Consider the following 27663-nt stretch of genomic DNA (forward strand, 5'->3'; position numbering starts at 1 on the left):
CACCCATTCCTTCTCTCCAGAGTATAGAAGTTGGGATGTAATGTTAAAATTGTACAAGGCATTGGTGAGGCCAATTCTGGAATATGGTGCACAATTCTGGTCGCCAAATTATAGGAAAGATGTCAACAAAATAGAGAGAGTACAGAGGAGATTTACTAGAATGTTGCCTGGGTTTCAGCACCTACGTTACAGAGAAAGGTTGAACAAGAGGGAGTACAGAGAAGGTTCACCAGACTGATTCTTGGGATGGCAGGACTTTCATATGAAGAAAGACTGGATAGACTCGGCTTGTACACGCTAGAATTTAGAAGATTGAGGGGGGATCTTATAGAAACTTACAAAGTTCTTAAGCGGTTGGACAGGCTAGATGCAGGAAGATTATTCCCGATGTTGGGGAAGTCCAGAACTAGGGGTCACAGTTTAAGGATAAGAGGGAAGTCTTTTAGGACAGAGATGAGAAAATCATTTTTTACACAGAGAGTGGTGAATCTGTGGAATTCTCTGCCACAGAAGGTAGTTGAAGCCAGTTCATTGGCTATATTTAAGAGGCAGTTAGATGTGGCCCATGTGGCTAAAGAGATCAGGGGGTATGGAGAGAAGGCAGGGATGGGATACTGAGTTGGATGATCAGCCATGATCATATCGAATGGCGGTGCAGGCTCGAAGGGCCGAATGGCCTACTCCTGCACCTATTTTCTATGTTTCTATGTAAGATAGGTCTTTATTCTTTGGAGCGCAGAAGGTTAAGGGGGGACGATAGAGGTCTTTAAAATGATGAGAGGGGTAGACAGAGTTGACGTGGATAAGCTTTTTCCATTGAGACTAGGGGAGATTCAAACAAGAGAATGATTTGAGAATTAAGGGACAAAAGGTTAGGGGCAACATGAGGGGGAACTTCTTTATTCAGAGAGTGGTAACGGTGTGGAATGAGCTTCAAATGGAAGTGGTGAAGGCAGGTTCGATTTTATCATTTAAAAATAAATTGGATAGGTATATGGACAGGAATGGAATGGAGGGTTATGGTCTGAGTGCAGGTAAATGGGACTAGGTGAGAGTAAGTGTTCGGCACGGACTAGAAGGGCCGAGATGACCTGTTTCCGTGCTGTAATTGTTATATGGTTATATGCTGCCTGTCCTGCTGAGTTACTCCAGCATTTGGTGTCTATCTTTGGAAATTGCAGAGAGTTGTAAATGCAGCCCAGTCTATCACAGAAACCAATCTTTCACCTATCGACTCCATTGTGCGCCTCAGGAAAGCAGTCAACACAATCAAGGACCACACCCCGATCATAATCTCTTCTCCTTTTTCCCATTTGGCAGAAGATACAAAAGCTTGAATAGACGCCCCACCTAATTCTGAAACAGCTTTTACCCTGCTGTCATCAGACTACTGAACGGACCTCTCATAAGTTAAGGGTATGGCCACGATCTTCCAATCTACCATGTTATAGCTGTTTCACTTTAAAAAGAAATCTGCACTTTCTCTATAACTGTAACAATATATATTGCCTTCTAGTATTTTTCTCTTCGCATTACCCGTTGTACTTGTCTGAGACCTAACTGCAGTCATCAGGGGCCATGGAACGTTTTTGAAAGTGGGGGGGGGGGGGGGGGCTGAGAGATCACTCATCACCAGCCTCGGGGGTACCCGGTGAGGCAGCGGAGCGACCGAGCGGAGGGAGGGGGGCACAATTATTATTTGTTGTTGTTGCTCGATCTCCAAAAACTGGGGGATAATACAGGCCATCCCCCCAACTCAAAAAGTGGCGAGTGAATCCTGATTGTTGAAGAAATAGGCAAGATGTTAATGGCATTTGAATGAATTTGATGACCTCGAGTAAAAAGGTTGATGCTGATAAGATGTTATTATTTTTATTATTGTACTTAAAATAGTTTAAATTATTTATTTAATTCTAATTGGATACTGGGCCTCAGGATGCACAGTCCGCGGCCTTGTCACCACTTGCAGCTCACTAAAACTTTCAGCATGAGAAAATCAGCTTGGCCTCTCCTCAATAGCGGTATCAGGTTAATATAGGTTGACAGGCAGCAAACTCAGAGAGTGGGGCTGATCCAGAACGATGTGGCTAATTAATCCATTGGTATAGAAAAGAACTAAAATGTGATTCTGTAATTGCATTACAATGTTGATAGGCTTGGCATCAAGGAGCTCTGGTAAAACAAAATTAAATGGGAGTCAAGAGAAAAACATTGAACAGCTAGAATCCTAACAACCAAATGAAGATTTGTGTAGTTATTTATGGTCAATCTTACAGTTCATTCACTTCAGTCATTAATTAACTTAATTCCATAACAAGATCACAAGTGGGAATGTCTGCTGACATTACAAAACATTTAATCCCAATCACAACTCCTTTAGTGAAGCAGCCCTAAGTGAGTATGCAGCAATACCAACACTATATTCAGGCAAGGGTTGAGAACTCTTACATTTAAACTAGACTAAACTAAACACTGCCAAGCAACGATCATCTCCAAAATTAGTGTTTAGCCACCTATCCCAACGATGGATGAAGAGAGAGTTAGATAGAGCTCTAGGGGCTGGTGGAATCAAGGCATATGGGGATAAGGCAGGCACGGGTTATTGATTGGGGCTGATCAGCCATGATCACAATGAATGGGGGTGCTGGCTTGAAGGGCCGAATGGCCTCCTCCTGCACCTATTTTCTATGTTAAATAGTATTTGCATCACCAACTCTCACTATTAGCATCATAAAACTCCTAGAAACATAACTGGATCAGCCGCTGCAGGTAAAATAGCTTCTGATATCAATTACTATTAAAAAAAAGGTTATGCCATGAATCATGCTCACATACCCCAAAGCCTTTTCACCATAATCAGTATTGTTTAAAAGATAAGAAATTAGAAAATGTACAGGAGCAGAGGTTTGAGATTGCAAGTAAATAAATTATTTAACACTAATTGATACAAGTACTCTTTTTGAGTCCACATGGAAATCTTAAAAACACTATTTAAATTGGTTTGTATTTTAGTATTATAGAAACATAGAAATTAGGTGCAGGAGTAGGCCATTCGGCCCTTCGAGCCTGCACCGCCATTCAATATGATCATGGCTGATCATCCAACTCAGTATCCCGTACCTGCCTTCTCTCCATACCCTCTGATCCCCTTAGCCACAAGGGCCACATCTAACTCCCTCTTAAATATAGCCAATGAACTGGCCTCGACTACCCTCTGTGGCAGAGAGTTCCAGAGATTCACCACTCTCTGTGTGAAAAAAGTTCTTCTCATCTCGGTTTTAAAGGATTTCCCCCTCATCCTTAAGCTGTGACCCCTTGTCTTGGACTTCCCCAACATCGGGAGCAATCTTCCTGCATCTAGCCTGTCCAACCCCTTAAGAATTTTGTAAGTTTCTATAAGATCCCCTCTCAATCTCCTAAATTCTAGAGAGTATAAACCAAGTCTATCCAGTCTTTCTTCATAAGACAGTCCTGACATCCCAGGAATCAGTCTGGTGAACCTTCTCTGCACTCCCTCTATGGCAATAATGTCCTTCCTCAGATTTGGAGACCAAAACTGTACGCAATACTCCAGGTGTGGTCTCACCAAGACCCTGTACAACTGCAGTAGAACCTCCCTGCTCCTATACTCAAATCCTTTTGCTATGAAAGCTAACATACCATTCGCTTTCTTCACTGCCTGCTGCACCTGCATGCCTACTTTCAATGACTGGTGTACCATGACACCCAGGTCTCGCTGCATCTCCCCTTTTCCTAATCGGCCACCATTTAGATAATAGTCTGCTTTCCTGTTTTTGCCACCAAAATGGATAACCTCACATTTATCCACATTATACTGCATCAGCCAAACATTTGCCCACTCACCCAGCCTATCCAAGTCACCTTGCAGTCTCCTAGCATCCTCCTCACAGCTAACCCTGCCCCCCAGCTTAGTGTCATCCGCAAACTTGGAGATATTGCCTTCAATTCCCTCATCCAGATCATTAATATATATTGTAAATAGCTGGGGTCCCAGCACTGGAGTTATGAAATATGAACTCCAGGTGTAGGTTTACACAAAGTGCTGGATTTCTGGGCAGCTTTTCGTGAGAACATGGGCAATGATGTTTCACGTCAAGACCCTTCTGAATTAGTTTGGGGTCAGTCTGAAGAAGTCCGAAACGTCACCTACCCATGTTCTTTAAAATATTTTGTGCCAGAAAATTAAAAAAACATAGATGCTGGAAATCTGAAATAAACAAATAAATACTAGGGATAATCAGACAGCATCTATGGAGACAGAAAAAAATTAATATTTAAGGTTGACTTTTGAATTGTTTTTTACCACTTGGGTCACTGAGGGCTCTTGCCGACCCCCACCCACCATTGTCTCAGCAATGGAAGCTTGTTCACAGGGAATGCAGACTCTTTTATTGTATCGTTACTCTGTGCACACAAGATAAACCAGTCAAAAGAAAGGTTTCCTGGTCTCTCATTGTTTTATACAATTTTCTAGTTTGGCTCAGATTTCCATCATCTGCAAGTCCTTTAGGATTTGCTTTTGCAGTGCAACCTGATTAAGTAGAAACAAATTAACAATATCTGCCGGTGGTTCTTTTAACATGCAACTGCTTGATAGCAATCTTATATTTCTTATATATGGGAAAAAAAATGATAGGGCAAGTTATTTTCTAAATGAGGAGGAGCTGCGTTGTAATGCAACGCAAAGGGATCTAGGGGTATTAGTACATGAATCACTAAAAGTTAGTATGCAGGTGCAGCAAGCAATCAGGAAGGCCAATGGAGTTTTGGCCTTTATTGCTAGGGGGATTGAGTATAAAAACACGGAGGTCTTGCTGCAGCTGTACACAGTATTAGTGAGACCACATTTGGAATACTGTGTACAGTTCTGGGGTCCATACTTAAGAAAGGATGTACTAGCCCTGGAGGCAGTGCAGCGAAGGTTTACAAGATTAATTCCTGCAATGAGGGGATTGACATATGAGGAAAGGTTAAGTAGGCTGGAACTCTACTCTTTGGAGTTTAGAAGAATGAGAGGCGATCTCATTGAAACATATAAGATCGTGAGGGGCCTTGATCGGGTGGATGCACCGAGGATGTTCCCAATGATCGGGGAAACTAGAACTAGAGGACATAGTTGCAGAATAAGGGGGGGCTCTTTTAAAACTGAGATGAGGAAGAACTTCTTCACCCAGAGGGTGGTTAATTTATGGAATTCACTGCCCCAGGGAGCAGTGGAAGCAGAAACTTTAAATATATTTAAGACTAAAATAGATGGTTTTTTAGTTGCCAAGGGGATAAGGGGCTACGGGGAGAGGGCAGGGATATGGACCTAGGTATGGTTAGTATAGTAAGACCTGAGTGATCTCCTGGACAAGTGTCGATCGCCTGGATTGGGGTCGGAGAGGAATTTCCCGGATTTCCCGGATTTTTTTCCCGAATTGGACCTGGGTTTTTATCCGTTTTTTTGCCTCCCCCAGGAGATCACGAGGTTCTTGGGGTGGAGAGGGGTGATAGCGGTATAAAGGGGAGGGTAGTGTCTTGTGTTCTGTGTCTTGTGTCTACTGTTTGTGGGTAAGTGTGTCTGTTTAGTGTTCAGCCATGAGCGAATGGCGGTGCGGGCTCGACGGACCTGGTGGTCTACTCTCGCACCTACTTTCTATGTTTCTATGTTTCTATTTCCTCAGCTTTCCCTGAGTAAAATACATTAAGGATAAGATCTCAGATTCACACTTATCGTAAATTGTCATTGTCCGTTAAATAACATAAATAAAATTCATATTTCTTTGCCATAATTCACTGTGAATTATTTTTGTTTACACTAGCTTTCTGTTCATAGCAATAGGAAGCATGTCCGTAACATCAAACAACAGCTGATGACATAAATTCTCAGGCAAAACTGATTTTACGACAGGCCTGACAAACTTGCCTCAACAATCCAGCTCACACCATGCAAGTAAACAAGGAAACACTTAGCCATTATCAGGTGGAATAGCCCAACCTGTCCTATCCGTCTCTCCCCACCCCATCGCTCTCAACATGTTCTAGTTACGGGAAATTTTAAGCACCAAATCACATACAGATCTATAGGTGATTGACCAGGAGTTTAGCTTAGGTGAAGCAAGGAAATCAACATTCTTTGTAAGATCATTAACGTTTGCCAAGCCTTATAGAAATGATTATAGTTTGAGTTTGAGGTTTCAAACTCAGTATGTTTTCAGACACATCTGCTTGCTGGCAGAAGTGGTTACAATGGTATCAGGTGATCTGATGGAAAAAAACATGTTTGGTGAAAGTTCACGTTATATACATTGGCAATGAAAAGTTTTATTTACTCAGGACATCTCATTGTTCAAATCACTCACTGTAATGAAGATGGGATGACCAGCGAGCAGTGAGGTATAGACAATGGTTGGTGTGCTTGCCACTCATAGAAGCATAGAAAATCAAAGTTCAAAGTTCAAATGGTTATTTAATGGTCACACACACCTAGGTGTAGTGAAATGCTTCTTGCCAATGCAGCACATAAAGAAAGAATACAGACATAACATTAATAAGAGATTTAAACATAAAGAACATCCCCCCACAATGGTTCCCATTATGAGGGAAGGCACAATGTGCAGTCCCCAACCCCAGTTCACCCACAGTCGGGCCTATTGAGGCCTCCACAGTTGCCTCCACAGAGACCCAATGTTCCAGGCCGTTCTCGCCGGGTGATGGTGCTCCGACGTCGGGAGAATCCTCACAGCGGCTGGGACACCTGGAACGGCCGCTTCCGTACTGGAGGCCCGGTTTCTTGGTTTATACTCTCTAGAATTTAGGAGATTGCGAGGGGATCATATAGAAACTTACAAAATTCTTAAGGGGTTGGACAGGCTAGATGCAGGAAGATTGCTCCCGATGTTGGGGAAGTCCAGGACAAGGGGTCACAGCTTAAGGATAAGGGGGAAATCCTTTAAAACCGAAATGAGAAGAACTTTTTTCACACAGAGAGTGGTGAATCTCTGGAACTCTCTGCCACAGAGGGTAGTCGAGGCCAGTTCATTGGCTATATTTAAGAGGGAGTTAGATGTGGCCCTTGTGGCTAAGGGGATCAGAGGGTATGGAGAGAAGGCAGGTACGGGATACTGAGTTGGATGATCAGCCATGATCATATTGAATGGCGGTGCAGGCTTGAAGGGCCAAATGGCCTACTCCTGCACCTAATTTCTATGTTTCTATGTTTCCGAAGCCAACAGGGCCGCGCCGGTTGGAGCTCCACTACTGGCGATCTCATCGAGAGATCCCAGGCTCCCGATTTAAAGTACAGCGCCGCTGCCCGCGGCCGGCCGCTCCACAGTCCCGCAGCTCCGCGATGTTTTTCTCGGCGGTCTTCAGCTCACCGGAGCTCCAGCGCGGCGACCCGGGCAAGGCATCGCCCGCTCCGCTCCGCGTTAGCGCTCCAGCGCTGTGCCGCTGCCGTGGTTCTGGGCGGTCCCTGACAGGAAACGCCGCTCCAGGCCCGCTGGTAGGCCGCGAGGACGGGTCGAAACTGCGACCAGGTAGGGACCCTGGGACTGCTACCAGGTAGGGACTGCCTCTCCGACCAGGTAGGGATCCTGAAAGGTAGTTTCCCCCTTCCCCCCCCCCCCCACCCCCCACATAAAAAAGTCTAGAACTCCAGAAACAAAAACACTTTAACTAACTAAAAATAAAAAAAAGAGATGAAAAGACGGACAGCTGCTGGCTGGGCAGCCATACACAGGACAGCGCCCCCAATAGGTGCAGGAGGAGGCCATTCGGCCCCACGAGCCAGCACTGCCATTCATTGTGATCATGGCTGATCGTCCCCTATCAATAACCCGTGCCTGCCTTCTCGCCATATCCAATGGCTCCACTAGCCCCTAGAGTTCTATCTAACTCTCTCATAAATCCATCCAGTGATTTGGCCTCCACTGCCCTCTGTGGCAGGGAATTCCATAAATTCACAACTCTCTGGGTGAAAAAGTTTTTTCTCACCTCAGTCTTAAATGACCTCCCCTTTATTCTATGACTGTGGCCCCTGGTTCTGGACTCGCCCAACATTGAGAACATGTTTCCTGCATCTCGCTTGTCCAGTCCTTTTATAATTTTATATGTTTCTATAAGATCCCCCTCATCCTTCTAAACTCCAGTGAATACAAGCCCAGTCTTTTCAATCTTTCCTCATGACAGTCCTGCCATCCCAGGGATCAATCTCGTGAACCTACGCTGCACTGCCTCAATCACAAGGATGTCCTTCCTCAAATTAGGAGACCAAAACTGTACACAATACTCTAGATGTGGTCTCACCAGAGCCCTATACAACTGCAGAAGAACCTCTTTACTCCTATACTGAAATCCTCTTGTTATGAAGGCCAACATTCCATTAGCTTTCTTCACTGCCTGCTGTCCTGCACGCCAACTTTCAGTGTTTAAGAAGGAACTATAGATGCTGGAAAAGCGAAGGTACACAAACTTTCAGTGACTGGTGTACAAGGACGCCCAGGTCTCGCTGCACCTCCCCCTTGCCTAACCTAACCCATTGAGATAATAATCTGCCCCCTTAATTTTTTCCACCAAAGTGTCCTTTGCACACATAGGTCCTGTGTGCCTGACCTCACATATAGTAAGCACTCACAGAACTGAACCTGTGATATTACTAAAATGCAGTTAGTGCTCACTGGACATTGAAGTCATGATAATAAGATAAAAGCACAAACTTGTACAAGTCTTACACCAGATTAAAAATAAACTGTAAATAGTGAACAGTATTAAAGCTAACCCTCAGTGTTCCTATCTAGAGCTTGTTATTGCTGTCTTCAGTAACTTTGATATTGAAATAAACTTAAGGATTACAAACTCATTAAAAATGAAGTAATACGTACCTAAAACAATATGGAATATACTGTACAGGGAAATCCCGTTCTGCCCAACAAGTCTGTACTGGTGTTTATATCTGATGCAAGTCTCATTTGATTTATTTTCTCTCATCTCAACCTTTCAGAACAACTTTGAATTCTCTATGCACTCACAGATTAATCTAGTTTATTTTAGGAAGCATCTTAGATATATGCATCATTAACCTGCTGATTCACTTTCTAATAATTGTGAACAGTCTCTGCTTAATATACTCTATGAGGTGGATGAAATAGAACTGGTTACATTTTACACATCCACTCCCATTCATAATTTTAATTAATTCAATCATGTCTCTTCTATGTCAGAAGATTCCAATCTGTGCAATTATTCCCTGGTGATGATAGATTATTTTAATTGATATGGCTTTTAAAAAATATATAGTTACATAACAGTCTAAAGCAATATGGCAAAACTCAAAAATGAGCAATTTACACCCAGAGTTGATTAATTCATTGGGGGCAAAATGTTTTTCCATATTCGAGTGAAAACATTATAAACCGTTGTAGCAAGGAAACTGGGAATTTCTCAGTTCTCATTGGCATACATTGCACAATACATACTTAATACCAAAATTAATTAGCTTTGACATTTAGATTATTGGCTGCAACATATATTTTAACATATCATTATAAAAGAAGTATTGTGAATGTTTTTTCTTTTTTATCACAAATTTTGTAACCACATTTTCAGGCATTTTCTCTCCTGACCCCTTAACCAATTTGTTGCTCACAGTGAAAAAACAGGCAATTATCCAATTCCTCAAAGAAGAAAATAAATCAATTATACATTTTGTTTTGAATAGATTTTCAAAACTATTGCACCTACAATGTCCATTCAGTGGCACCAATGTTATTCAATGGCACCTAATAAATATGTCTGCTGGAGGTACAGTGCAACGTTACTTTAAGTTTTTTGGGGGGTGGAAATTCTATTGCACAATATGATGACATGGTGATCTCTGATCTAAAAGGTGACCACTTTTCATATTTGTAAATGCATCACCCTCAATGATAAAATGTAATGTAATGATCTACCGAGTTCGATCCTTACTACAATTGCTGTCTGTACGGAGTTTGTAAGTTCTCTCTGTGACCACATGGGGTTTCTCCAAATTCTCCAGTTTCCTCCCACGTTCCAAAGACGTGTAGGTTTGTGGGTCAATTGGCTTCTGTAATTTGTCCCTAGTGTGCAGGATAGAACAGGCAATCGCTGGACGGCATGGACTCGGTGGGCCAAAGGGCCAGTTACTATGCTATATCTCTATACTAACCTAAACTAAACTATCCTCTTGGTCTTAGTCTTTGTTCTGGAGATCTCCAGTAGATAAATACCTAGAATCATTTCCAATATTCTTTATGCTTTCAATGGTGCAATAACTCATTATGGGGTAGGCAGGAGGTTTGATTACTCTGGGTGCTGAGCTGCCGTCATGGACAGCTATTGTCTCTTTCATTTCCTACCCACCACATAGAGGTAAACTACTTCAAATAGTGCCATAGAAAATCAAAAACAAAATGTAAATGCTGTAAATTAAAAACAAAAATAGTAAGTGCTGGCAAAGCCCAGTCGGTCAGGCAGCATTCAGGAATGAGAACAAGAGGTCAGATCAGAGCGCTGGAGACCTGGGTTCGATCCTGACTACGGGTGCTGTCTGTACGGAGTTTGCACGTTCTCCCCGTGACCTGCGTGGGTTTTCTCCGAGATCTTCGGTTTCATACCACACTCCAAAGACGTGCAGGTTTGTAGGTTAATTGGCTTGTTAAATGTAAAAATTGTCCCTAGTGGGTGTAGGATAGTGTTAATGTGCGGGGATCACTGGCCAGCATGGACCCGGTGGGTTGAAGGGCCTGTTTCTGCACTGTATCTCTAAACTAAACTAAATCCTGACCAATTGACTGTTTCCAGCATTTAAAAAATATATATCTATTGTTTATTTTACTACCTTTTTATTTTACTCTTTTTAAAAAATAAATTGCAAACGCTTTTATTCTCCGAGGGAATTTACCTCTTTTATTTTCGCTGGAGTTTACATCCACGCCCCCAAGCCTGCATAGAGAGCGACTTCCCAGACTCCATGGTCATTGTTTTGGGGGATTTTAACAAGGCTAACCACAGGCGAGAGCTTCCAAAATACAGACATCACGTTACCTGCCCCACCAGAGGGGAGGGAACACTCGATCATTGTTATACTACAATCTAGAATGCATATCACTGTTCCCCTTGCGGCTGGGAACGGATTGAAACTGATCAGGGACTCTCGGATCATTGTTTAGTTCACCTTATTCCGACCTACAGGCAGAAGCTAAAATCTGTCAAGCCTGTGGTCAGAACAATGAAAAAGTGGTCAAGCGAGGGCATTGAAAACCTACAGTCCTGCTTTGACTGCACTGATTAGAATGTATTCAGGGAAGCAACTCCAAGCCTCGATCAATATATAGACACTGTGACATTATATGTCAGCTTATGTGAGGACAGCTGCATTCCCACTAGGACCTGGATCAGGTTCAACAATGAGAAGCCTTGGTTTACAGCAGCTCAGACATCTCCGCCAGTCTAAAGAGGAGGCCTACAGGAGCGGGGATGCAGACCTCTATAGGCAGGCCAAGTACAAGCTGAGAAGAGGAATCAGAGCTCCAAGGAAAGGTATTCTGAGAAGTTGAAGAGCAAGTTCTCAGATAATGACTCTTCTTCAGTGTAGAAGGGCTTGCAAGAAATCACGAGCTACAAGAGGAGGAAAATCCAACGCTCCTTGGACAATCGTCAGCTGACCAACGACCTGAACGAGTTCCACTGCAGGTTCGATGGACAGAAACATAACCCCGGTACCCTTTCCCTCCCTTCCCCACCCACTCCTCCCCAATCACCACTTCACACCTACTTAGAGCCTGACTCCAGTCTGTAAAGACTGGGCCCTCGTACACTACCCACCCCCTCCTTGCTGCCCAACATCAGTCTGGCCACTTCTCCATCACTAACAATAGCAATTGAGGAGGTGGAAAAGCTTTTCAGGAGACAGAAAATCCGGAAATTTCCAGGACCGGACAATGTTTCCCCCTCCAGCTTTGTGCCGAACAACTGGCACCAGTAGACATTTTCAATCGGTCCCTGCAAACCTGTACTGTCCCTGCCTGCTTCAAAGTCTCCACTATTGTTCCAGTAGCAAAAAAGTCAAGGATTACAGATTGTAATTACTACAGGCCTGTCGCACTGACCTCTATAGTAATGAAGACCCTTGAAAGGCTTGTGCTGGCCAAGCTGAAAAATATCACAAACCCATTGCTGGACTCCCTGCAGTTTGCATATCGGGCCAATAGATCAGTGGATGACGCAGTCAACCTGGGCCTGCACTTCATCCTCCAGCACCTAGACTGCCAGGGGACCTATGCAAGGATTTTGTTTGTGGATTTTAGCTCTGCATTCAACACCATTGTGCCAGAGCTACTACACTCCGAACTTTCCAAGTTGACTTTGCCTGAACCCCTCTGTCAGTGGATCACCAACTTCCTGACAGACAGGAAGCAGCATGTGAGGCTGGGAAAGCACATCTCGGACCCGCAAACACTCATAGGAGCATAGGAGCAACGCAAGGCTGCGTACTCTCTCCTCTCCTCTACACCAACGACTGCACCTCCACTGACTCGTCTGTCCAGCTTTTCAAGTTTGTGGATGACACAACCCTGATTGGACTGATCCAGGATGGGGAGGAATCTGCCAACAGACAGGAAGTGTCACATCTGGCGTCCTGGTGCCATCGCAACAACCTAGAGCTCAATGCTCTTAAGACAGTGAAATTGATTGTAGACTTTATGAGAGTTCCCCCTCAACTCACCCCACTCACCATCGACAACACCACAGTCACATCTGTAGAGTCATTTAAGTTCCTTGGAACCATCATCTCCAGGAACCCACCATCGAAGGGATTTACTGGAGTCGCTGCCTCAAAAAGGCTGCCAGCACCATCAGAGACTCACACCACCCTGGCCATTCACTCATTTCACTCCTGCCATCGGGAAGAAGGTACAGGAGCCTGAAAACTGTAACATCCAGGTTCAGGAACAGCTTTGACCCTACAGCCATCAGGCTATTAAACACTACAACCTCAAATAGCTCTGAACTACAATAGACTATCATTGTTATTATTGCACTACTATTTGTTTGTTTTTTGTATGTGTGTGTGTATCTGTATGTGTGTATATACACACTGAACTTTTTTTCTCTCTCGTTTATTTACAGTGTTTATATTGTTTACAGATTATATTGTTGACATATTATGTTGTGCTGCAGCAAGTAAGAATTTAATTGGTCTATCTGGGACATAACACAATAAAACACTCTTGTCTCTCTCTCTTGACTCTAGCTTCTCACAGCTCTCTTCAATCAGGCAATTTCCCAAAAGCCTTGAAAACTGCAGTTATTAAACCTCTTTTAAAAAAGCGGAGCCTAGATGCCTCTATTATTAACAACTATAGACCAATATCAAACCTATCTTTCATAAGTAAAATCATTGAGAAAGTTATCCTCCAGCAACTTAATCACTTCCTGGCTTCAACTGGCTGCTACGACAACTTCCAGTCAGGATTTCGACCTCTTCATAGCACCGAGACCGCCCTTATTAAAGTTGTAAACGACATCCGTCTTAACACAGACTCTGGCAAAGTTTCAATATTAATGCCATTAGACCTCAGTGCTGCATTCAACACTGTTGATCACTCAATACTTTTGGACAGGTTGGAAAAATGGGTGGGGCTTTCAGGCACAGTCTTAAGTAGGTTCAGGTCATATCTACAAGATAGGAACTATTTTGTTTCCATTGGCGACTTTGTATCAGAACCAACCAACGTGACGTGTGGAGTACCGCAAGGTTCGATCTTAGGGCCCTCTTTATTCAACATCTACATGCTCCCACTAGGGCAAATCATGCCAAATAATAATATTGACCACCACTGCTATGCCGATGACACTCAAATCTATGTAGCGCTATCACCAAATGACTATCGCCCCATAGATCTGCTGTGCCAGTGCATTGAGCAAGTCAAAGACGGGATGTGCCAAAATTTCCTCCAACTAAATAAGGACAAAACGGAGATAATTGTTTTTGGTGCTAAAAAAGAAAGGCTTAAAGTAACCCAACACCTTCACTCTCTGTCCCGGAAAACTTCAAACAAAGCCAGAAATCTTGGGGTTATTATGGATTCAGATTTACATTTCGACAGCCACATCAAATCAGTAACAAAATCGGCCTACTATCACCTCAAAAACATAGCAAGATTAAGAGTACTCATGTCAGCTCAAGACTTAGAAAAACTTGTACATGCCTTTATTACTAGTAGGCTAGATTATTGTAATGGTCTCCTTGCAGGTCTTCCGAAAAAAACTGTCAGGCAACTACAGCTTGTTCAGAACGCTGTTGCTAGAGTTCTAACAGAGACCAAAAAATTTGAACACATTACACCAATTCTTAAATCCTTACATTGGCTCCCTGTATGTCAGAGAATTGATTTCAAAATCCTGCTGCTCACCTATAAATCACTACATGGTTTAGGACCAAAGTATATCACTGACATGCTTCCACTATATAAGCCTTCTAGACCGCTAAGATCTTCTGAAACCAATCTGTTAGTGATTCCCCGAGTAAATACAAAACATGGGAAAGCAGGATTTAGTTACTATGCAACAAAAAGCTGGAATAAACTTCCTGAAGATTTAAGACTTGCCTCAACTTTGACCACTTTTAAAGCAAGACTGAAAACTTATGTTTACTTTAGCTTTCAGCTAAATCTTAACTATATTGCACTTTTAAATTTTGCAATTTTTATAATGCATTTTTAATTTTGCTTTTCTTTTCTTTTAATTCTTCTATTTTATTTCATTTTATTATTTCATTTTATTGTATGACATGTTTTTATGTGAAGCACTTTGAGTCTGCCTCGTGTATGAAATGTGCTATATAAATAAAGTTGCCTTGCCTTGCCTTGCCTTGCCTTGCCTTGCCTAGCTTAGAGTTTTTGAGTTAATTATTGTGCCTGTGCTTCCCCTATGAAAGAACTTTTCAATGATGCTTCCTACAACCTTTCAGACAGTGCACCACCTAACACCAACATACAACATCATGTATTATGGCATTTTAAAAGCAGCAAAAGGAAGCTGATATGCTCACAACAGTGTATTGCATGGTCATTACTGCCACCAGATAGACAACATATGTATCTGTTTAGTATCCCTTGTTAATAACAGCCAAAGGATAGTCATCTACCTAGTCATCTCTGCCAGGTCCACCTAAACTGCCTTTGAGAGAGTGCATGACAGAAGCACAGGCAGTGACTTGCCTTCAAATTTCACTTCTGCCCTTGTGGGAAAACATCTTGTTCTAGTTGTTTTCATTAATAGTGTAGACAGGACTGGGATTCAGCAAACTGTGATCGAACAAGTGTCAGAATTTAGTGACGCAGGAAGCAGGGACACCAATCTTTTCTCTTGGTGTAACACATTTGTTTGGTTAAAAAGACACATTCATTATCAATATTAAATCAGCTTACAATGATCAAGGCAGCTGGAAGGAAATTCCCACAAGCAATTTGGACCTTTGATGATGATGATGATGATACTTTGTTGTCACCTTGATTAGTTACTTTCCAAAGTCAATCATCTAGTTATCTGTGCTCTGTGGCCATTCCTGCCATTTTAAGTTATTCTATTAGTCTAGAATTCTGATATTAGGTAGTGGGAAACGATGGCGGTGAAATAAGAGGACATTTCTGAATGTTACATAAAAAGAATGGTTTTGTAAAAGTAGTCTCTGAACTGTCTACAATCTTTAGTAAAAGTAATTCAACAGCATGATTTTTCAAAATGTTCCTAAATGTCCTTGCACATCATTAGTAACATATACATTTGTCTGTCCAATCAAGATAAACTGCTGCATGTGACCATCAGCAAATAGTACAATATGTCAAAAGGGACACAAACAGGAGAGATTGTTTGATGCCACATTAAATAACTAATTGTCACACAAATAGAAAATAATTGCTTGAGTCCACACAGAGGAGGGCGATGCGGGTACAGGGTTTGGATGGGGATTTGCTATAGTCAACTCTAAGACTATGTAAACCAACTACATTGGGATTAGTTAAGTTTACCTGACATCATTTTCAGAGTATCGTCTTTGCAAATCCTCTTTTTTCCTTTGTATCTTCTCTGTCTCTTCCTCCCCCTCATCCTCCTCATCCTCTACATATTTCTCCTCCTCACATTTCTCTTGCTCACATTCCTCTTGTTCATATTTATCGTCCTCACATTCCTCTTGCCCACATTCCTCTTGCCCACATTCCTCTTGCCCACATTCCTCTTGCCCACATTCCTCTTGCCCATATCCCTCTTGCTCTTCCTTTCCTTTTTCTAGCCCCAATTCCTCATTATCCTCTTTTTTCTCATTGAGGAGCAGATCATCCACCTCCCCGTCTTTCTTTATATCCTCTTCCTCCTCTACCTCGGCCTCCAATTCTGCCTCACCCTCCTCTCCTTCTTCCCCTCCCTCTTTCTTCTCCTCTAATGCTTTTGACCGCCTGAAGATCAAAACACAAAATAATGGAGGCATGCAAAACAGAAAGGAGAAAAGGGTGAAATTAGTTACATTAAAAGGAATGAAAGATATCCAAATGGAGGAAAAAAACTGAAATGAAACAAATGATCAAACTATGCAATAAAGTAACAATGTCAAGCATAAAATCACAAGAAGTTGAGAATAATTCTGAAATTAGGTCACCAATTTCTATATATATTTCTATACTAAATTTAACTAGAAAACAAACGAAAAATATTACATAAATACCATTACAATATTTTTGAATAACTTTGTATTTCAACAATAATAATTATAGTTATACACACCAATACAAAATATATACCAGCTATTGACTGGCAGTCTTGGTTTTTCATTAACGATTTAAAATGTTGATGCTTAACACAAACTTTCAAATTCATCAGTATATACGACAGGCTGTGGTCTGATGGAGCAGATCACAATCTTATTATAAAAGGAAACAGATCTGTATTTTTATGAAAGCAACAATTCATAATGAGAATGAAAATCCCATTAACCTTTAATTTCTAATTCTGCTCTGACCTTTAAAATATCTTGAATCCATGTCTTATTTTGTAATATGTGGTTGAAAGACATTATTAAGGAACTAAGAATACAGCAATATTTAACTAACTAAAAAAAACAACCTAATAAGGCTAATGGCAACAGTTAATTTGGGGGTGTTCAGGGAACCTTGAAAAGACTGATCACAGCAAGTACTTCAGTTAAGAAATAGCTTTTGAATTGTAAATTCTTCCCTGGCATTGTGGAATGTGAAGAATTGAAGAGATGTTTTGCATTACTTTCTAACACTTCTATTGATATGTATTGTGGCCATGAACAACAGTAGAGGATGGGTATAACAGGTTTAACAAGGCACTACTTCTGTGCTTAAGGACTAATCTGTTACTGAACTGAATGCCTTTGCATTCTGTTGATTTATTTGTTCCATCCCAGAAAAAACACAATCTGTTCCTTCAGAAGAAAAAATAAAAAACTCTTCCCATCATCACTCTTTCTCTTTAATTGTGCCTCTGTGGAAATTCCAGTTTTACTGCTGTATAAATGGGTAAATTGCTCTGAATAGCCGGTATAATCTAAAGAGTTTCAGCTCATCACAACAAAGGCCATCACAACAAGATGCTGGAAGAAGGCAACATTGTTTACCTCAAAGCTTATAAATAATGTTATAATTCTGAGGTCTTTGAAAGTTTGAAGTGATACTGTTTGTAAGCTGAAGCAACATTCTAAATACAAAATTATTTTACGGGGTATGAGTGAAAGCCCTTCACTAATTACATGGTTTAAATCTGAAATGGATTGATAGAACAATGTTCTGTGGAAGATAAAACCATCACTGGGCCTCACCTGATCTTCCTGGTTGTTCGAGGATGCTCAGACTGCACAGACATGTAACTTGTGCTGCTCATTCGTGAAGCACTACTTGTCCTTGAAACGGCAGACACATCACTGACATCGCTGTCGGATGATTTGTTGGAGATATTATCTGACCCTCGATGAGTGTCCCGTCCCAACCGATGCTATTAAAATGAAATTATATCAATGTTTTAATCATTTTAACTCATCAAAGATAACACTGTTACTTATTCCAAAATTTAATTATTTGATGAAAAGACTACTTAAAGAAGAACTATGGTTGCAAGTATAAATTGAATCCTTGACTGGATGTTCTCATTTGCATTCATATGTTCCTCTAAAGATTTGTATTTTTATATCATGCTGATAATAATATTGAGTCTTATTTTAATAGATGAGGGAAATCCAAGGCTTGGATGAAAGGGCATCCATCTGACCTTAATGTGAACAACACGATCCATGAAATTTGACACCAAACTTAAGTGTTTCCTTCTATCTATAATGAGAAGTATCAAGTAACTGATTGCTTCTAAAGTGCCATCATCACAGCCAAAAGCGTTAATTTGACGCACTACACAATATATCAGAATATGGCTGAAGACCATGGGGCCCCCCAACACCCCAGATGTAATGCTTAAGAAAGGTGCCCCAGACATGCCAAATGTTTCTGGTATAGCAACACAATGTCATCTACCCAATAGAATACACAAGCCCAGTCCACCTAATGCAGGACAAATCAAAGCCATCAGTCTTCTCCATATCATCAGCAAAGTAAGGGAATATACTATCTCCAGTTGTTTAACTTACCATTAATTTGCTCACTAATACTCAGTTTATGTCGCACTAGGCCACAGCTCCAAGTTTAATTAAAACCTGGAATATAAGGAATGCAGTTTCCTGCCCTTGTGTAGCCAGAAACATTAAGTCAGCATTTAGCCCAAGATAGCCACAGAAGCCCAAGTTAAAATAAAGTTAGTCATAATCAAGGAAATAATTTTCTCCTTGCTGGAATCGAGTCAGCATGAAGAAAACAATGAAAGCCAATAGTGTAGGAAGAAACTGCAGATGCTGGTTTAAACCGAAGATAGACACAAAAAGCTGGAGTAACTCAGCATGTAAGACAGCATCTCTGAAGAAAAGGAATAGGTGACATTTCGGGTCGAGACCCTTCTTCTGACCAATAAATTGAAGGCCAAGAGAATGATAAAACTTGTCAGGACAGGGTCAATGTTCACAATCTATTTTCCTTCTATGAAAAGATCAGAATTTAGTATGTTTGCTGATTTTTCCTGAGCTATGTTTTGTCACTCAAATAATGAAGCAGGCTTGATCAATACAGTAAAATTTGGTTACACTTGCACCAAACTAATGTATCAATATATGTTTGCATTACACAACAGCCAGGCGGTGACTATTCATGGATAATCTATGCATTCATTCTGGACATTTAGTGGAAATGCCATAACTGACCCCTTGATCATCCACACATTGAAGTTCACTATGAATTAGAAATTTCAGTGGATCCGCTTTGGTCAGAAGCTAAATCATGTGCATTGATTGTCTCATCTACTCTCACTTCACAAAATCTTCCATCGTTTACATGGTAAAACCCAGCATCATAATTGTAACTCTGCATCTGTTTAGATGAGTGCTTCCCAAACTTTTTAGAGCTCTATAAAAAACATTATTCAGAATAACGTTTTGCACGAACCATTAAGGAAGGTAATAACATAATAAAATTAAATACAGTAACAATTAATTACATATTTATTCAAAATCCAATTACAACATTTTAGTAAAATTAATTTAGTAAAATTGCTGAACTTGATCCAGTGGTAGCAACATTTCATAGTCTGATAGTCATTTAGCAAGAGTCTTAGATACCACATTTACAGTAGTAACTACTTCACTGGTCAGTAAAGTGTCAACGTGCTGGATGGGTTTGATGAAGTGATACACATTTTCCAGCTTTGAAAATGTGTAAGAAATACTATTTTGCAAAACAGTGTGTGGTTTTGGAGAGAAGGTCAGTGGAGCGCAACTGGTCATTGGCAGAACAATCACCCTGTAGACATGTCAAGGGCATACTGACACCTCTCTTGCCCAATGTCCCGCCCACCTCTGGCACCCCCCCCCTCCCTCCCCCCCTCCCCCTTGTCTCTTAGTGCCCCCCTAGGTAAACCCACAGTCCCCCCAAGATGGCAGGACTGCCCACTTTGGGAACCATTAGCCTATATGAATGGACATTCAACATTCAAGAAACTTGTCAACATTCCTTCAAAGCACTTCATTTATTTTCCTCTCCTGAACTGCAACCTTGACGTGGAGGAGAGGCGTGTGTACTCCAGTGATCCTGAGAGCTATGGCGGATGGGGTTTCATATCCCTGGCAGGTTCATCCAAACCGGACAGGTCTCGGGTGAGGAGGCAGACAAAGTTGTCCCTAGTCCTCCAGGTTGAGGGTTGGGCGTGGGGTTAACTACCCCACCCTGAAAAAAAGTGTGAGTTACAGAAACTTTGATGAATGAAAACCAAATGACACACTTGGTTGAAGAAGGTGCCCCAGCGATGGGGAACATGGCGCTTACCAGCCAAACCCGCAAAGGCGCTGGGAAGCTGACACACCTTCTGACGTCAAATAATCAATCCTTGTGGGGACTTGGAACTTTCAAACCATGTTCCAGGCTGGTAAGGTTGCCACAATTGCCAACAAAATGGTGCACTATAATCTCTTAGTCCTGGGCTTGGCTGAAACAAGATGGACACAGTCAGGGGAGATCAAATTGGTCAGCGGGCAGTCCATTATCTACTCCGTACAGGAAGAAGAATCATAGAGAGGGAGTGGCCATCATGATGATGAAGGATGCTAGAAAGGCTCTAACGGCATGGGAACCCATCAGCTCTCGCCTCATCTCCCCAACCTTCAAAGCCCACATAATCCATTTTATGCACTCATCAATGATGCAGAGGATGAGTTAAAGGCAGGTTCTATGATAGCTGGAACTTCCCGACTTGGTAGTATTGGAGGCTCAGAGACCACATTATCCTGATGAGTGACTTCAACGCTAAGGTTGGAGGCCAAAACGAGGGATATGAGTCAGTAATGCGAAAGCATGGAGTCGGGAAAATGAATGAAAATGGCAAGATGTTTGCTGAGACCTGTGTTAACAATAATCTAGTAATTGGGGGAAGTGTAGTTCCTCATAAACAATCTACAAAACAACTTGGGTGTCATCAGATCATGTCACATAAAACCAAACTGACCACATCTGGATGGAATTGAATTAGCAAAAGACTGCATACTGTAATGGTGTTGAGTTCAAGATATGTCGAGATTAATCATAGAAACATAGAAAATAGGCCCTTCAAGCCAGCACTGCCATTCATTGTGATCATGGCTGATCGTCCCCCATCAATAACCCGTGCCTGCCTTCTCCCCATACCGCTTGACTCCACTAGCCCCTAGGGCTCTATCTATTTAACTCTCTCTTAAATCCATCCAGTGATTTGGCCTCCACTGCCCTCTGTGGCAGGGAATTCCATAAATTCACAACTCTCTGGGTGAAAAAGTCTTTTTCTCACCTCAGTCTTAAATGACCTCCCCTTTATTTTAAGACTGTGGCCCCTGGTTCTGGACTCGCCCAACATTGGGAACAATTTTCCTGCATCTAGCTTGTCCATCTAGCTTGAACATTTTTCCTGCATCTAGCTTGTCCATGGACCAACAATCATCCATGTTGTCGTAAATGCTTCATCTTTCTAATCTGTAATTAATCACTCAACTCTGTCATCGTTGAAGGGAATTGTCATGAAGTCTTTTCCTCATTTTAGTTATTCCGTAACTGGATGTTGCAGAATTTCAGGACAATGATCTGATACATTAGCCATGGTTTCAATTAGCTCTGTCCATAAATGTCACTTTAATTTCCTAATTCCATGGCAGTTACTAACTCAATCGTCAAAGGTGGACTAATGATTAGTCCTTTAGTGGCCATTCTAAACTTTCCCTTCTTGGTTTTGCATCCATATTGTCATGTTTCACGTGACAATTTCTGTGTATGTGTAAGGTTTTCTACTCCTTCTGATGTTGCATAAAAGGACTGCAAGTCATTTTATGCCAAAGCAACTGGTGGTACACAAGCAGTAGAAGTTAAAAGAATTGAGAGCCCCCAAATGTTTGTAGAGCAGAAAGTATGGAGAAATGAGGTTATGTAGCACGTATAAGAAATTTTAACTGAAAAAAGATATTCTGATTTTGACATGAACAAATAGTGCCAGATACAGAAAATGATACTTTAGTTTAGAGATATAGTGCAGAAACAGGCCCTTCAGCCCACCGCGTCCACGCTGACCAGTGATCCTCACATATCAACACTGTCCTTGGTAGACAAAAGAGCTGGAGAAACTCAGCGGGTGCGGCAGCATCTATGGAGCAAAGGAAATAGGCAACGTTTCAGGCAGGAACCCTTCCTCAGACTGATGCAGGGTGGGGGGGGGGGGGGGCGGGAAGAAGAAAGGAAGAGGAGGAGCCAGAGGGCTGAGGAAGAGCTGGGAAGGGGAGGAGACAGCAAGGGCTACCGGAAATTAAAGTCAAAAAGCCGCTGGGGAGCAGACTGCCCAAGCGGAATATGAGTTGCTGCTCCTCCAATTTCCGGTGATGCTCACTCTGGCCATGAAGGAGGCCAGTATCTGCAGTTCCTTCTTGAACATTAACACTGTCCTACACACACTAGGGGCAATTTTTATATTTATCAAGCCAATTTACCTTTACGTTTTTGGTGTGTGGGAGGAAACCGAAGATCTCAGAGAAAACCCACGCAGGTCACGGAGAGAATGTACAAACTCCGTACAGACAGCACCTGTAGTCGGGATCAAATCTGGGTCTCCAGAGCTGCATTCGCAGTAAGGCAGCAACTCTACCATTGCGCCACCGTGCCACACTTACTCTAAGCCATAAAATGCCAACTTGCCAACTTGCTTGAAAAAACAAAACAAATAACGTGGCAGAGAACTTTAAAATGATGAAAGGTTTACATACAGAGTTGCTGAGAGAATGCTTCCCTTATGAGGAAGATGACCAGTGCCCATCAAGGAAGGTTACGCACCAAGAAATCCATTAAGATTAGAAGTACGATGTGTTCACTGAGGGATTTGATTTTAAAAAAAGGAAAAGAGAAAATGAGAAAGAAAAGTAATGAAATAGATGGAAAGAAAGAGGCATAAGTAGGGAGGAATAAATTTATATACAAATAATTTCTTCAGCTTGTTGAAAAGCAATACTGAAAATTTGACAAGGTACTTCAACAAACGCCTGTTGGAAACCCAAATATGTGATATCAGTTGCAATGTCCTCATTCATTCTCTCTGCAAGTCTGTGCGGACATCCACTAATTCAACCATTCAAGGCCAGGTGACTGTTAGTTTTATTCCACATCCCTGATTTTAAAAGCTTCCCAGATATTTAAACTAAATTGACTGGGCAGTAGTTTCTATATTTTTTTCTTCCCCTTGCAAAAAGGGGTAGAACATTTATTATTCTCCATTCCTCTTGCAGCAACTCTGTGATGACCGAGCTCTGTATCTGCAATATATTTCTTCACATTCCTCTAGGATGCATCCTATTAAGTTTTGGTGGTGTACCTTCTGTTAAGTATAGATAGTCTTTCAAGAACTTCTCCTTATTTATTTTTTCACCATAGATCTCAGATACCTCCCTTTTACTATGATCAGGTTTAATGGAGAGTGAAGGTGGGCATGACAGCAGCAGATGCCATCTTTGCAAACCTGTGTCGCTAGATTACATATGCGCCAAACAATAAAACCATACAACAGACAGGCCAGATCACGTAATCTCAAAATCAATATACCAGATCAAAGTTTAGATGTTCAGAATAACATTTGTGCCAGACAAGTGCCAGGCAATGACCACATCCTACAATATAGTCCAACAAATTACATCTGCAGTTCAATGTCCTAACTTTCATCAGATCCCTCACCATCATTATCCTATGGTTCATCACCCATTACAACCATGACTGAACAAGACACGTAATTGCAAGAGGTACAAGAACAGATTAGATGCTGAGGTCTTTACATTAAATTACTTCCCTCCTGCCTCTCAGAGGAATAGCAATTCAGCTGTGTGATGAAGTATTTCTTGCATCACACCTTGATCAGCCTTGATCTAAAACAGTGAAACTTGATACAATCCAGAAAAAATCTTGATTACCCATCATCAACATGGCACATGCCTTCCTGGAGGCTGACATCTACTCTTTGTTTTCTTGAATACAGCAAATGGCATGTTGGCCTTCATAGTGAGTGGATTTGAGTATTGGAGCAAGGAGGTCCTCCTGTTGTACAGGGTCCTGGTGAGACAGCACCTGCAGTATTGTGTGTAATTTTGGTCTCCTAATTTGAGGAAGGACATTCTTATTATTGAGGGAGTGCAGCGTAGGTTCACCAGGTTAATTCCCGGGATGGCGGGACTGACATATGATGAAAGAATGTGTCGACTGGGCTTGTATTCATTAGAATTGAGAAAGATGAGAGGGGGTCATAGGAACATATAAAATTCTTAAGGGATTGGGCAGGCTAGATGCAGGAAAAATGTTCCCCAGTTGGGGAGTTCTGAACCAGGAGTCACAATTTAAGAATAAGGTGTAAGCTATTTAGGACTGAGATGAGGAAAATCTTTTTCACCCAGAGAGTTGTGAATCTGTGGAATTCTCTGCCACAGAAGGCAGTAGACGCCAATTCACTGGATGTTTTCAAGAGAAAGTTAGATTTAGCTATTGGGGCTAATGAAAACAAGGGATATAGGGGAAAAAACAGCTACAGGTTATTGATTTTGGACAATCAGCCATGATCATATTGAATGGCGGTGCTGGCTGAAAGGGCCGAATGGCACCTGTATTCTATGTTTCTTTGAAATCCATTGTTGTCCATTTACTGCTGCTGGGTGCAAATCCTGAAACATTTCCACCCAATATTATTTGAGAAGGACTGCAACAGCTCATAAAGGTAGCTCAATAAATTCCTTTTCAAGGAACATTATGAATGGGAATAAATGCCAGAAATGCTCGCACCCCATAAATTAATGCCAAAATAAAAATAACCTTTCATAATAAGTACAAATGCAAGGAACTCATTAACCATTCTCAATGCTTCAATTTAATTCCCTGATTGGCCACAATCCTATTCTTTATACTCATTTAGTTAAAAAAACATTCAGGTTCCTATTTCTCTCTAATTTTTCAATTATCTTTGCCCTTCTTATTTTTTCTTTGATGGCCCTTATGAGCCTTCTATATTCAGCCTGGTTGTCTCTTCCTTCATTTACTTAGCACTAATCATAAGCCACCCCCTACCCTCAACCTAAATTATATGTTTCATCATTTAAGTACGCTGACATTGATTATCCTGATGTTCCACATTGAGGGAATGTACTTACATTGTATCTAAACCTACTCATTGTAAAGATCGTCTGTTGAACAATACTGATTTTGCCTATCGATCACTGATTCCAATTTACCCAAGTGATCTATTTAGAAGGCACTCAAGTACTACTCCCGATTGTTTCTCATGATTTTCAACAACCAACCTTAAATCACTCAACACCTCCACCCCCCACAGAGGTTCTGAAAGCCCTCCATTTCTTCCTCGACCGTAGAACCAACCAATCCCCGTCTACCAATACTCTCCTCTGCTTAGTCCTTACCCTCAACAACTTTTTCTTTGACTTCTCCCATTTCCTCCAAACCCAAGGCCTAGCTATGGGCACGTGCATGGGCCCTCAGCTATGCTTGCCTCTTTGTCGGGTTGTTGGTTCCCCTCTTCGACTATAGATGAGGCACCAGGGTCTCCTCTATATCCCATAGCTCCACTCTCACTCCCCATCCACCCACTCGTAACAAGGACAGAGTCCCCCTTGTCCTCACCTTCCACCCTACCAGCCGTCACATACAAAAGATAATCCTCCGACATTTTGGCCATCTCCAACAGGATCCCATCACTGGCCACATCTTCCCATCTCCTCCCCTTTAGGCTTTCCGCAGAGACCTCTCCCTCCGTAACTCCCTGGTCAATTCGTCCCTTCCCACCCAAACCACCCTCTCCCCTGGTACTTTCCCTTGCAACCGCAGGAAATGCTACATTCGTTGTCTTACGTCCCCCCCTGGACTCCATCCAAGGACCCAAGCCGTCTTTCCAGGTGAGGCAGAGGTTCACCTGCACCTCCTCCAACCTCATCTATTGCATCCGCTGTTAACTGCTCTACATCGGTGAGACCAAGCGCAGGCTTGGTGATCGTTTCCCCCAACACCTCCGCTCAGTTCGCATTAACCAACCTGATCTCCCGGTGGCTCAGCACTTCAACTCCCCCTCCCATTCTGAATCCGACCTTACTTTCCTGGCCCTCCTCCATGGCCAGAATGAGTCACACCGCAAATTGGAGGAACAACACCTCATATATAGCTTGGGTAGTTTACACCCCAGTGGTATGAACATTGACTTCTCCAATTTCAGGTAGTCCTTGCTTTCTCCCTCCTTCCCCTCCCTTTCCCAGCTCTCCCACAGCCTACTGTCTCCGCCACTTCCTTTCTTCTTCCCCCCCCCTCATCCTCACATCAGTCTGAAGAAGGGTCTCAACCCGAAACTTCACCTATTCCTTCGCTCCAAAGATGCTGCCTCACCCACTGAGTTTCTCCAGCATTTTTGTCTACCTTAAATCTAATGATACTACTAGACTAAGTGGAACCCGTTGGGTCCCATGTTCACACGGGAGGGCTGGTCCTCCAACGCAATATTCCACCTCTTCTCCACCAATTCCAATATTAGTGACCAGTTGGGGGGGGGGGGGGGGGCTTTCTGGAGCGCTAGTATGGGTGTAATGGGCTGAAGGGCTGGTTTGGAAGCAGTATGGGTGTAGTGGGCTGAAGGGTGCAATGCCACCAAATTCAAGAGCAGTTTCATACCATTTCTAGCAGGGTGCAAGGCCACTAAAGACAGTGAGTCGTGACCTCTCCCTCCATCTTGCAGAGACTGAGCCACGCCCACACTTCTGGGTTTTATAGTCCCTCCCCCTCCCACCAGAAGGGCGTGGCCTTCATGGCGTGATTGACAGGAGAGAGAATCTCAAAATGTTTTAAACACTAATAACTTTTTTATTTTTCATTGATGGGAAAAATTCTCTGCACCTGATGAGCGGAGTTGGACTCTGAGTAAGATGGCCAAAAATCACACCGTACGTGATAGAGTTTTTTTCTAAAATCAATATAAACGCAGACAGGAAGTGGTCAAGATTCGGACGACAGATGGCACAATGGGCTAAGTGTTCGGCTGGCGACCGGAAGGTAGCCGGTTCGAATCCCGCTTGGAGTGCATACTGTCGTTGTGTCCTTGGGCAAGACACTTCACCCACCTTTGCCTGTGTGTGAATGTGTGTGTGATTGGTGGTGGTGGTCGGAGGGGCCGTAGGCGCAGATTGGCAGCCACGCTTCCGTCAGTCTGCCCCAGGGCAGCTGTGGCTACAGAAGTAGCTTACCACCACCGAGTGTGACTGAGGAGTGAATGAATAATGCGATGTAAAGCGCCTTGAGTATTAGAAAGGCGCTATATAAATCCCATCCATTATTATTATTAACCATATAACCATATAACAATTACAGCACGGAAACAGGCCATCTCGGCCCTACAAGTCCGTGCCGAACAACTTTTTTCCCTTAGTCCCACCTGCCTGCACTCATACCATAACCCTCCATTCCCTTCTCATCCATATGCCTATCCAAT

At 42.3% G+C, this 27663-nt stretch overlaps 1 protein-coding gene across 8 annotated transcripts in view; it reads right to left on the reverse strand.

Annotated features, from left to right (window-relative positions):
• The window catches only part of rims2 (regulating synaptic membrane exocytosis 2), a 922071-nt gene that overhangs the window by 171921 nt on the left and 722487 nt on the right, over positions 1 to 27663 (reverse strand). For all 8 annotated transcript variants that reach the window (XM_033018897.1, XM_033018898.1, XM_033018899.1 and 5 more), the window contains 2 exons: positions 17867 to 18039; positions 16056 to 16481 (listed from right to left, as the gene is read on the reverse strand). In XM_033018897.1, coding sequence (XP_032874788.1) covers positions 16056 to 16481; positions 17867 to 18039 — 599 coding nt within the window. The remainder of the gene's footprint in view (positions 1 to 16055; positions 16482 to 17866; positions 18040 to 27663) is intronic.

Source organism: Amblyraja radiata, chromosome 4, assembly GCF_010909765.2.
Source record: "Amblyraja radiata isolate CabotCenter1 chromosome 4, sAmbRad1.1.pri, whole genome shotgun sequence".
Taxonomy (NCBI): Eukaryota; Metazoa; Chordata; class Chondrichthyes; order Rajiformes; family Rajidae; genus Amblyraja; species Amblyraja radiata.